This window comes from Podarcis gaigeae (genome assembly GCF_964106915.1).
Source record: "Podarcis gaigeae genome assembly, chromosome: Z".
NCBI classification, from domain to species: Eukaryota; Metazoa; Chordata; class Lepidosauria; order Squamata; family Lacertidae; genus Podarcis; species Podarcis gaigeae.
The window spans coordinates 19289344-19302208 of NC_139691.1; the positions used below are offsets into that span (position 1 = coordinate 19289344).

Here is a 12865-nt window from a genome sequence, read left to right on the forward strand (position 1 = left end):
GGTCAACCACTGTGAGAACTTTAGCCTCATCCATCAGCCAGGCTCTTCTTATGTTCTCACAGACTGCAGCCACAGCCACCCTGATCCTGCCCACCAGGGCAGTCCACAGTCTCCTCCAGCAGTTTCCCTCCTCCCTGCACCACTGATTGCTCAGTCCACACCCTGCCTCTATCTGGCTTTTCTATTTGTCCTGCTTCTGCATACACACTCATGTTCAAGGCAGATTTTCCCTATCCACCAGGCCTTTGGGCAACAAGTGGCTTCTCCTTTATAGAAGATAAGGTGGTCTGTGGGGTCTGGCTGACACTTCAGGGTCTACCAGTGGGCATTGTGAAACGGTGAAGGGACCTGTTGGAAGGACTGGCTCAGACACCCCTGCTGATCTCTCTCGTCTACGGAGGTCACAGGTGGGCCATGCAGTACCCACCATGAGGCTAGCCGCCTGCCTCTAGCGGTGTGGGCAGAAAAGAGAGCGGTTGGAAAGAAGACCCTCCCCAGTCTTTGCTTCTAGTCAGTAGATGGTGCGCCATTGATGCGCCTTTTCTGTTTGTTGCTTTTGGGGAAGACGGGAGGGAGATACAGTATTGCTAAACCCTCCTCCAAGGAGGAGGAGGGGAGGGAGGAGGCTGCCTTGCTTTCCTTCATGTTGTCAGTCTCAGGGTAACAGCGAGCAGAGAGTGGCGATAGAAGGCTGATCTTGCAACCCTCTGGAAGACGGAGAGACCACGAGGTTCGCGCGTCAGCCGAAACACCCAAGGTTTAAATGCGTTCATCTCCTCCTCTGGATCTGTCCACCGCTGGATCAGCCGCTGCCACAGTCTGCTCCTCGTCACCCGAGACAGAAGCGCCAGACTCTCGGGGGCGCAAAGGCAGGACTGAGAGAGAGCAGCCGCGAGTGCCGCCCCAGTAGGTTTCTGGATCCAGCAGCAGCTCCGCAGGAGGTAAGGACCTGGCCCTCGGCTGTTTGTTCTACGGGGTTGGGATGGGGCTGGCGTCGAGGGTCGCGGGGGATAAGCCACCCGCTTGCGAGCAGCCGTCGGAGCTCTTCCTAGCCTCGCCACCGAGCGGGAGAGCCTTTATTTGCTCCTCCTCTGCGTGGGAGTGGGCTCGTGGGTTCCTCGGCAGAGCTAAGGGGTGGCCCTGAGAGAAGCGATCGAGTGCGGTGACTATCTGGCTCTCCCGGTCCCGAAGCCAAAAGGCGAGCAGAATCCTGGCTTGCGGCCCCTCTCTGCTCTCCCGCTGTGCAGCGCAAGCAGCAAACGCCCAGCAAAGTTGCAAAGGAGGAGATCAATCTAGGAACTGGGGAGGGGTCGGGGAAAGAGAGGTTGTGTGTGGCAGGGGCGCGGGGGGACACACAAAGGCCGGCTCTTCTCCCGCCCCTGCGGGCGGCCCTGCAAATATTCTGGAGCTTGTCGTGGCCCCAGCTCAGCCTGCAAAACGCACATTGCCGGCCTCTTGCTAAAACGAGTTAGCCCAGAGGACAAAGGCGCGCGGCAGCCGCTTTATCCGTTCCTTTCCTTGGTTGGCATATGAGGCGTAGCGCTACAAGCCTTGGATTTACGCGCGTCGGCTAGTCTGGGGGTCGAGCTGCTGAGGGTTTCTAGCAAAAAGCAGGGGCCCCGCCAGTTCTGCAAGGGAGACTGGGAGGGTCTCTGCGCGTGTGGCGCGGCGCTGTCCACGGTCCTGAATGGGAGGCGCGTCTTTATCTTCCTGGCTGACGCTTTTTCCAAGGGCCCGGTGGACCTGCCTTTGCGCCCCCGAGCGTCTGGCGCTTCTGTCTCAGGTGGCGGGAAGCTGACTGTGGCGGCAGCGGCTTATCCAGGGAGGAGATGAACGCATGCAGTGGGGCTTGCCCGCCCCTCATTCCAAAGGCAGGCCCGCTGGCTGGTGAGGGGGACTGTCTGGATTGCCCAGGAGTGGAGCCCACCCCCTCGCCTGTCCGCCCGCAGCTTCCAGGACGCTCTGCGTCTCCCCAGCCGGACAGCCCTCTGGGTACGGCTGATTAATGTGTTGCTGCAAAGGACGGGGAGGGAGTGTTTCTCGGTTCTTCTCAGTCAGTATAGCCCCGGGCTGCATGGAGGAAGGAGCCGCCTCGCAGGGAGGACGACTCTGGAGGGCTACGCCGAACAGGCAAAGGCAGGAAGTGGATGACGCCACTGAGCCCACCGCCTGTCGTGGCGCTTTCCGCCCCCTCCCCAGTCCAGAAACGTTCCCTGTCTTGGGATTTGGAGACCGCTGAGATTTGGGGTGAGAACTGTGAGGGCCGCAGGCTCCCCGGACCATTGCGCCCTGCCAGAGAAGGAACGGCTTAGCCTTAGGTGGGAGCTGTGGTGAGCAGAGGCTGAAGGGCAGGGGATGGTGGGTGGGCGAGGCTGGTTAGGATACAGGCAGAGTGGGTGGGAGAGGAAAGGAGCAGCAGCTCTGCAGGTGGGGGGAGGGGGGGACAAGAGAGCCAGGCCTCTGGAGGCTGCATTTGGGGGCGGGGGCGGGAGAGACGGGAAGGGGTGTGTGTGAAAGTCCAGGGATGAATGTGCCCATGACCTTAAGCTTTAGCACAGACAGGTTCCAAGGGAATTAAAAATAGCTCTGGGTCACCCAGGATGGAGTAGAGAACAGCACCAGCAGCAGCCCAGACTTCACAGCTTCACACAGGTGACTGATGAGAGAGTTGGATGGCTGGGCTCTCAAGTGTGCCAGCTGAGGTTGCTCCTGCTGCCCCAGTAGCAAACTGAAAAAGGCTGAGCAGAAACAGATGAACTTTCCAGCAGCATTTTGCTCCATTCAGTTTTCTTATCAGGATTCTGGAGGCTTTGCATTCAGCAGCAAACACAGAAGAGCCTAGTGACTTCAAGCGGTTCTGCATGGATGCTTGGGCATCCTTCACAATGGAAGTTCCAAAGCAGGTGCAAATCTCAGGAAGTCCCAGGCCCCTTCTGGCTTTGCCATGGGCAGTGTGGTAAATGAGCCAGCAACCCAGGATTCAGTTGCCCTGTCCTCTGGCAGCTCTAGGGCCAAATGAACAGCAAGAGCAGTGGTGTGTCTACTGAGAGTCCAGACTTTGGAGAGATGGGCACTGGGTGGTGGGGCTGGTGCGGCTGCTAGCCCTTAGATAGTACCAGGAAGTACCTGATTCAGAAAGCAGGGGCTTGCTGGTGTGTTATTTGGTGATGAAATAAGCAAGGGGTTAGCCAGAAAGTGATCATTTTGTACAATGACTTTGATTTATCATCACAAATAGGATAGTATTCACAAATAGGATAGTCCCCCATGTGTGACTGCCTATGCTCTCTCTCACATACACTCACTAACATACTGCTTCTCACTTTGTGCCTTTGCATGAGGCTGCTGTTCTTTTCAGAGGACACATTCTTCTCTTCCCCTCTTGCCATTGACCACCACAGGCACATCAGGCCACCCAGAATGCCTGCCCATCCATCTGGAGGATATGACCTTTCCCCTCCCTGCAGAGGGTAGCATACATAGGATTGTTCCTTACAACTGAGGAGCACACAAAATAGCAACCTGCCTTGGAGGACTGTGGCTGGCCTGGCCACGGGGGTGGGGGTGGGCTGCTCTTGCTGCATCCAGTGCTTTCTGCTTTTTGTCTGCTGATGCATTTCTTCCCTGAAGCTGCTCTTTCTGCTGCCTTTATTCACCTTCCCATTGCTGTGTGTTGGCTCCCTTTGCCTACCTTCCCATTCAGTCATTTATCCAACTCACTCTCACACACACACATAAACACACACACACACACACACACACACACACACAGCTCTTTTCCTCCCGAGCCAGCTTCTCTCTCTCTCTCCATTCCACCCTGCATGCCCCTGGCTGTCCTCTTGAATCCCCTCAACCTCATCCTTTTGCTGTGTCTCCAGCAAGAAAACCCGTCCTACTCTCTCTGTGGGTATATCCCTGCCAAATGTTTACAACAAGTAGTTCGATGTACAGACTGAATCCTGGCATAATTATACACACAGACGGAGACCGCATAGTAAATAAGCCAGCTGCTGAAGACGCCCACTTTCCTCCTCGCTTGCTTTCTTATTAGAGCTGTTGCTGCCACCGCTGCCACTCTCACCTCTTTTGCCTCTCTGCCAAACCCCATTTCCAAGGCATCAGTGAATGCTCTTCTGGAAAAGAGCTCCTGGACAACCCCCACATCTGGGAAATGAATCAGAGCCAGAAGCAGAGCCCCAGTTCAAAGGGGTGCTTCTTGTCTTGTCAAGCACCCACTTGCCTGGCTCCGCTTCAGGGACGGCGCTTCACCCCCCCTGCCCCCCACAGAGCTGGCAGAGGACCCCTGGAGTTGGAGAGGTGGGGGAGTTGGAGGCTATGGCTCCCCCTCCCCTCCCCACCACCCCTCCCAACTCACCTGCTTATTTTACTGTTCCAACCGCAAGAGGGGCAGGACTACCCACAAGTCCACAATGTGCCTTTTCCCTTCCATTAAGCATCCTTCCTAAGGAAGGACGGTCAAGAGCAGAAATGGAGGGGCTGGTGGGATGGGCAAAACATCTGGTAGCTCAGCACTATCTGTGAGCATGAACTATGACTGCTATGTGTGCAGCAGCATGGTGGTGAGAGGGGTGGTTTTTGGCCAGAGCTGCTTATCTTCAATGGCAGGGGTTGTGAGTCTGGCTGGCCTGTGTTTGCTCCCCCACCCAATGCCCTGGTGTCCTGGACTAGCAGTTGCACTCTGGGACCTGTGCAGAGTTGCTGTTGCTTTGCTGTCAGTGGGCCCAGGTGGAGATTGATCCACTGACTTGGCTGGGAATCAATGTCCTCTCCTGGAGGAAGAAAAGGACACACACTGGTGTCTTATTTTTGTTTGGTGAAAATGCTGTTTGCTCAGCCTCTGGCTTGCACATCGGCCTCACCTTCAGGCATGTGTCACCAGATAAAGGCTCTGTTTGGGCATCCAATTCCCACTAAAGGCATTAGAATCACAATGCGCCTTGCCTGCTTTTATTTTTGGGACCGGATTCTATGCTTGATGCGATGAAAAGATTTCAATGTGCATGGTGGCTTCAGCATAGATACAGTTGCTACCTTTCAAGATATGTTTTTGAGCTGGATGCAAGATGTAACAAAGCCAGATGGTTCTGATCTATTTCCATTTCTGCTCATGGGTGACTTTAAGTGCCAAAAGGCCAGGGATATATCCAGTTGCTGGATGCTCTTTAATTCTTGTGTGGAACATCCCTTGGGATCTGTGGCAAGGCAAGGGAAGCTGCAGACTGCTTGGTCACCACCAGCAACTGCAGTGGGGGTGGCTCCATTAGGGCAGATAGGGCACTGGCTCACTAGTCTCAGTTAACCCTCCAGTCCAGAGGATGACACCTCCTCTTCCACCTTCTCCTCTGTCTCAGCGTTACCCTTGTAGAACTCAGCAGGGAGGAGGAAAATGGGAACAAAACTAGATTTAGGACTTGTCTACACTTCTGCTTTTCCCATGCCCAGAAGGCATGAGTATGAACTGTTTTCCCCTTTACCCCACTGCTTTCCAAGGGAAAACCCACTCTTTAGTGATACAACAAATGGCAATCATGGGGAAACCCAGATTTCTCTTTGCTCCAGAGCAGTTTTCCTTGGGGAGAAAGCAGCAGGACAAGATGAAGTGTGGGCAAACCCTTAGTTGACTCTGCCTGCCATTGGCTCTGGCTGCACCTGTGGTTGGTCTCCTTGCCTTCCACCATACCAGCCACCACTTCCTACGTATAGAGTTAATAGGCACATCATCTCAAAGACTTTAAGGATAGCATGATGCTCCAATATCTGGTTCTTCTTGTTCTGCTTGCTTCTTCTTGTTCCAAAACTAAAACAAACTGAAATATGTAAGAGTGAGGAAGCAGAGGAAAAAAGAACTGTTGTCATATTTCTTACTTGGTTGTATGATAAACAGCATCTGCTAAATGCACCCACATAGTCAGAGGTCTGCATTATCCCCAAACAGAAGTAAACTCATTCATCTAATTGTGTTTGCCAAGGTAGCACGTAATGGGAATAATCTGGGGGACCTCACTCAGCTGGATTCCTGAGTCAGACAAAGCCCTCCTTCCCCTGATCAGGTGGCTATTAAGACTAATTACCATGAGTACCAAAACTCACTTTTCTTGGAACATAAGGCTGTCATTGGCTGCTAGCCATGATGGCTCTGCTCTGCCTCCACCATCAGAGGCAGTCATGCTTCTGGGCTTGGGTCCTGTTTGAGGGTTTCTCATGGGTGTCCACTGTGAGAACAGGATGCTGTACTAGGTGGTCTTGTGCAGGAGGGCTCTTTCTGTGCTCTTTTGCATTCACTTGTCACAAATTCCAGGTAATGCTACTCCCTCCAAATCTCATTTCCTACTAGAGAGGCTGAGAAAGGAATAAAGAGGGCAGCCTCATAATCTTCCCACTACAGGTGCTCCAGCTGAAGGAAAGCTGGACCTTGGTGGGCTTGGAGGAAAGCTCCGCTCCTCCCCAGCTCACCTTACAGATTTCCTTGAAGTGTGATGATGAGCCTTTGCAATTCATCGCCTCTTGATACAGCTTTGCATCTGGCTCAGCTAACTAGATTTGTGGGTCTGTTAGACAAGAAAAAGCACTAATAGTGTGGGGTTTTTTAATATTTAGGGGGGATGCAGAGGCGGATTTAGGGCAGCATGACTGGTTCCTCACACACAAGGTGCCGAACAGAGAGGGCACCTTCTTGCCTCCTTCCCAAAGCCTTGTAAGCACTTATTTTGGGAAGGAGGTGTGAGGGCTCTGACAGGGTCCTAGAGTCCTCCTTTATCCTTCCCAAAGCATAGTTAACGTTTGCCCAGCTTTGGATGTGTGTGTTAAATGTTGGCCTTGTACAAGGTACCATATTACCAAAGTCGACCCCTGGGGAGTGGTTGGGACTTGTGGGGAAATCACAAAATTATAGGGTGCAAATATTATCCACTTGGGTGCATGATTTTGGCTTCCTCAGCATTTAGCATTTCTTAGCAGCATTCTCCACATTTTGTTCTACAGCTTTTCAGGGCTCAGCATAAACTACAAGTGTTGAAGTTCTTGGGGACCTGCATTATTGATGCTCTTCTGAATAGGCCGGTCCTGAGTGACATTCTTTGTGGAAGATGTTCCTGTGTTGATGCTGTCAAGAACACTGCAGCTTTGCATGCCAGTATTCCCCAAATTGCCTTTCCTGTGGTGTCTCTCCCTCCCTCCCTCACCCTACCCCAACCTAACCCATCACCAGAACTGATGCCTTCCCCCCCACTCCCCAGGAGATGAGCTCTGTGCACCTGGGCTTCCAAATTCTGAGAATTTCAAAATGTTGCTGTGAAAATCTGGGGTTGTCTTTTTTGTTGTTCATTTACTTTAGTGTGAGGTTATGAGACATGGTGAATTGGTATAAATTACCTCCTTAGAGATAGGCACGCTAAAGAGTGCCTTCAGGAGAGTAACAGTGAGAAATCAGGTAGAGAAAAGAAAGGCAGAAACGAGAAGGAATTTTAAAAAAAAATAAAAGCAGCACATCTTATTTCCTTAAAAAACAAGAACAGCATTTGTCTTTCATATACCTGTCCCAGTTAAGGGCATCATCTGTGATATGGGTGCACTCAATCATGGGTGAGATACTCTGTCCCTTTTCCTTCTTCCAAAAGGCAGTCATGGCTTCCCCAGTTTGTCTTGGGAGGAGCTGCTGGTCCTTCTTGCTTAGGGACAACACTTCTTCCACTTAAGAACAATTGAGCTTGGGTGGATGGGTGGGAGAAAGTGGCCACATTTAATTTCCCCAGTCCTTTCCCTTCTAGGACCTCAGTGTTGATGTTGGTTTGGGCAAACTCAAATGCCTCCTTTCAACTGACCCCCAAACCATCTCAGTAATGAAGTGTGGAGCAGAGAGAGAACTATGTTTTCGTATTGCCACAGATTTGCAAGAGCTCTCTAATGGGACATGTGCTGGTGGGGGCATAGTGAAACACAGGCTTTACTGGTTTATTGTTGTTAATCTGTCTGCAACCAGTGTTGTGAATACATCTAAAATTTGCTTTTATGATGCACTGGTGTTTCATATGATGCATTATCCTCCTCCTCTTTTTTTGGGACACTGCTTGGATAGTTTGACGTTCAGCTTACTAAAATTTTTGCACACACACAAAAAAAGAAAAAAAAAAGATTCCCAAAGGGATCAACTGAAATGCCACAAAAGCAGTTATTTACTGTATTTGATTTATACCCAGTATTTCAACAAGTTCCCAAGGCATATAATGAGGGATGATGATAGGGGAAGCATAATTGAGGATGACTATAAAACCCAAACATACAAAATAGCAGCAAAGCTTCGGACAGAGTTTAAGAGATGCATCTGCAGCACTCTCTACAGCTGTACTATGAAGGTGCCAGATACACCTCTGTGGGGAGGGAGTCCCACAACTTAGGGGCTGCTGCAGAGAAGGCTATCTCTCACCAAGAGGGCCACTCCCCTGCCAGTTTTAGCACCCAAGAGGGTCTGTAGGGAAGCAGGTGGCCTTTTAGATATTTATACACAGACAATGTCTCACTGGCACCCACAAGGTTGGTTAGCTGGACACAAGCCTGAGACACACATTTCATTATGGTGTGTACCCAGGGGATTTTATTTAAAAAGGTGAATATTTGTTGAATACTCGCTGATATTAAATCATAAAGGGCAATATTTAAATTCATCCAACAAAAGAAAATAAAACTTAACCAAACATATTGTTTTTTTTAAATTAACTTAATTACTTTAAAAATACAAATTTTAAAAATGAGGCACAAAAATACCAATTTTTTGCTTTAGTGATAACCAGGGGTATGGTCAGCTCGGAGGCATGGTGGAAAAAAAGAGTCTCTTCACAGGCAGAAGGAAATACAAAGCAAGTGACCACACACAAAGGATCCTCTCTAGGAAGTTCAAGAATTCGTTTACTAGTCCTGTTCTTGTCTACATTTTGCTTGCAGACCCCACGAGACAGGCTTAACTTGGCTGGATCTCCCCTTTACAAACCAAAATACCACCCTGCACTTAAAGAGAGCTTACTCTTCATTTTATTTTTAAAAAGAACTACTCATTAGTAGAAGGAAAATTCTTCCTCAACATTTCCTAAAGGAGAAATTCAAATGAGCCAAAATGGTTTTTAAAAATAAAGTAAGTGTTGATGTTTAGTCTCAGTTTTACCAGTGTGCTTCTATCCATTAATACTCATCCCCATCAAATACTTTAGCTGGTTAATTTGTTATTGGTAGGTTGCATCGATAATATACTAGTCACATTATCCTACTTCTGCTCCCCTATTTCAGTTGGTTCAGTCCATAAAAACCTTCACAACTTGTCTTCCACTTCGCACCTCAGCCAGCAGCTTCTCCCTCACTTTCCTCCCCACCTGCCCTATTCCACACAGCAACTGCACATCCCACTGCCCTCATTCATCACCATAGACAGATGCAGGCAGAAACTGCAGATTGATTCCATAGTGCCAGTTGATTGGGAACACCTAGACCACAGACTAAGCAGTCGCACAGTTCCCTGGATGTATTGAATTTCTATTTAAATTACAGTAATGAAATATTTCTAAATTTGCATCTGCACATTTATGTCCTCTTTTTATGATGGTGGTGGTGGTGCATTTCCTCTTTTGGGGGGAAATGGACAAGTGCACCCCCCCCGACCCCTGGGCAAAACAGTCTTGCAAATGCTGCAGTAAATGGCAAAGTCATGCCACATGGCCTGGTGCAGCCCAGTAGCAAAATGTTTACCAGCACAATATGAATTGTGGCCTTTTCACCAGCTGCATTTTCACACACAGAAAATAAAAATCTCCAAACCCAACAGGTAAAGGTAAAGGGACCCCTGACCATTAGGTCCAGTCGTGGCCAACTTTGGGGTTGCTGTGCTCATCTCGCTTTATTGGCCGAGGGAGCCGGCATACAGCTTCCAGGTCATGTGGCCAGCATGACTAAGCCGCTTCTGGCGAACCAGAGCAGCGCACAGAAATGCCGTTTACCTTCCTGCCGGAGCAGTACCTATTTATCTACTTGCACTTTGACATGCTTTCGAACTGCTAGGTTGGCAGGAGCAGGGACCGAGCAATGGGAGCTCACCCCGTCGCAGGGTTTCAAACTGCTGACCTTCTGATCAGCAAGTCCTAGGCTCTGTGGTTTAACCCACAGCGCCACCCAAACCCAATACTTCTTACCAAAACCAAACTGTGACCATCTACCATGGCAGCCCAGATCCCTCCCTCTCTCACCTTTGTTCCTTCCTCATAGTGGTTGCTGTCACTACTACCAGGAAAACCACATACCTTCTCATATGGCATGCTGACTATTTTCACTGACCAGGAGAGCAATAGCAGGAATGAACTGGACTAGAGCCACTGACTGTGAGCCCTTGACTGAAATGATCTCAAAAGGAAAAGAAGGGCCAGAATTTGCCTGGTTGTGAGGAGCTTCAGTGTACAGTCACCACTTGGGCTGTGCATGTTATGCAGACTCCTACCGGGAGAATGCAGTGACAGTGTGCTAGAAGTATTGGGATCATCGTCCTGATGAGATGTGGCCTTTGCTCTTATAAATACATGCATTTGCTTGTATGGCATTTCAAAACCACTGTGGTTACTGAGATGCCTGAGTCATGTCATTTTGTAGGATGAGATGTCACAGATATTGTTTAAGGAAAGACCTCTTTCATTTCCTGATCTAGACCAAAAAAGGCAGGCACGTTTTCTACAGAGGCTCCAGTTGGCTGAGATTAGTAAGCCACACTTCCTCCCACAGGTGGCCATGGTGAAACTAGCTTGGCTAGGCTAAGCCCCAGTTGGGTCCATCATCTCTTGGTGCTTTCCTTTCCCCTTGATATTCTGAGCCTGCTGCAGCTATCAGCTGTTTAGTCAGAGGCCCATAAAGCACCTCAGGGACTTTCACCACAAACTGACCTTTGTGCACCCAATGCCTCCATCATCAAAGAGAGTGGCTGGTCCCCTTGACCATTTTCTTTTCTCTTCCTCCTTGGCAGGTGTGGACGTTCTGCTGGCTAGCACTGCTGCACCCTGAAGTGATGGCATTGACAAGGGTCTGGGCCATACCTCCACTCTGTGTGACTAGCCTTGGCATTCTGCTGCTGGTTTATGCTCTCCCTGCAGAAGGGTAAGGTGGCAAGAGGCTGGGATTTTATTATATAGCACAGAGGGAGTGAGGAAGGGTCTGGGGCACTCCTTCTCCCTCACTGTACCTGCAACACCCAATTGCAGTGAGGAAGGCTGTAAGGGAGGCTTTGGGTTAAGTTTCACCTTCTGTCTCTCTAAGACTTGGTCATGGCTCTTTGGAACCAGGAAAATCCCCAGCTTGATTCTGCAGCAAAGGCATCTAACAATAATCCCATTTTGCCCCACACAGCCACTCTCCATGCCAGCTTTTCTCCTGACTGTGCTAGAGAATGGTTGATCTGAGTAATTTGCCAAGGCGATCTTCCCCATGCCAGAATGGTAAGGACTTTTCCAGAGGCAGTTGAAGTGCCAGGGTCCAAAATGGAATCCTGCATACACAGCAGGCAGCTGCAGGCAACTGACTAACCAGGTATCTGGAAAACTCCAAGGAGCAAACAAAAAGCAGCTGGCAACCATAGAGACAGAGAGCAGTGGTTTGAATCACCTGGAGTTGCAAGTGCCCCTTTCCTTCCATTTTGGGAGACCTCCCCAGAGAGTGTTTGCCTGACTTCCCTCCCCTCCCCCCTCCTTTTAAGCTTTCTATTCCTGTCTAAGTGATGACATTGGGAGACCCTTTGAGGAGTGGTAGTTCTGGCCTAGAGTGCCTAGGACAACAGTCTTCCCCATCCCCAAACTGATGTCTTCCAGCTGCCAACAGCCCCAGCCATCGTGGACCCCTGGATGGTGCCAGGTCAGAGAAGACTGTATGGTACCTCATTCACAAGAATTTTAGCTTTGTATCTCATTCAGCAAAAAAAAAAAAAAAAAAAAACAAAAAACAAAAAACAAAAAAAGCACACATACACACACACACACCAGCATCTCCAACTCAACACATTGGACACCTTCTCTGTGCTCTCTTCAGCATCTGCTTAAAGCATGTAGATGTTGACCTTTTAAAATCTTTTTTTACTGCTAATTTTAAATATCTTTAAATGTTTTAAACTGTTTCTATTGCTGCTTTTCATTTTTCTAGTAAACCACTTATATATTAAATAAAACGATTAAACAGTGTTCCCATGCTACTGGTGCCTTCATGAAGATGGTAGCACAAACGTTATTTCTTGAGTACATTTCTTTGATACTTTTGTCTAAGAGAACAGATCCAAGTTGGGCTGCAAATAATAAAACCAGCTCATGATGTGCTGGAACAGAACTCCTTCAAACACACACGCACACATACACCCAAATACAAATAGAGAGTACAAGTTGTACTTGCCCATGAGCTCAGGTGAGCTAGTTTTGTCTGGCAGCTGCTCTTGGGAGGCATAGTCCTTTCTACTGTCATTGGTAGGCAATGTACACAGAATTATTTAGTTATTATTTCCCACCTGTTTGTTGATTTGATGGTTTGCTAATTTGTAATCAGTTTGTGTGATGATGGCATTTTAACACAGTAAGAAATGCAACTTAACAATTCTCAGTGAGACTTCTGTAATGTAAACATGTAAAAAGGGTGCCACTCCTATCTCTGGGGAAGAGCAAGTATGACAAATAAATAAATGAAAATCCACATGCCTGGATGGGGGTGGGGGACAAGACAGAAAGATGAGCATGTGAGGAGGCTGCAGGCCAAGGCAAGAAATGAGTGTGACAAGCACTCTTCTCCTATGTGAACAAACAGGTTTGGGCATCCTCATCTGCCTAGAGAAGATTCCAGCATA

General features: G+C 49.2%; 1 protein-coding gene across 3 annotated transcripts in view; it reads left to right on the plus strand.

Annotated features, from left to right (window-relative positions):
- The first annotated feature begins 548 nt into the window (after nt 1-548).
- The window catches only part of LOC310836677 (gamma-aminobutyric acid receptor subunit alpha-3-like), a 42357-nt gene continuing 30040 nt past the window's right edge, over nt 549-12865 (plus strand). Inside the window, exons 1-2 of one of the 3 annotated variants that reach the window (XM_083722354.1) lie at nt 549-941; nt 11012-11142. In XM_083722354.1, the coding sequence (XP_083578480.1) occupies nt 11054-11142 (89 nt within the window). In that variant the 5' untranslated portion in view covers nt 549-941; nt 11012-11053. Of the gene's footprint in view, nt 942-1726; nt 1993-2035; nt 2248-11011; nt 11143-12865 lie in introns of those variants that run through there. The other 2 variants (XM_083722355.1, XM_083722356.1) reach the window with 2 other exon arrangements.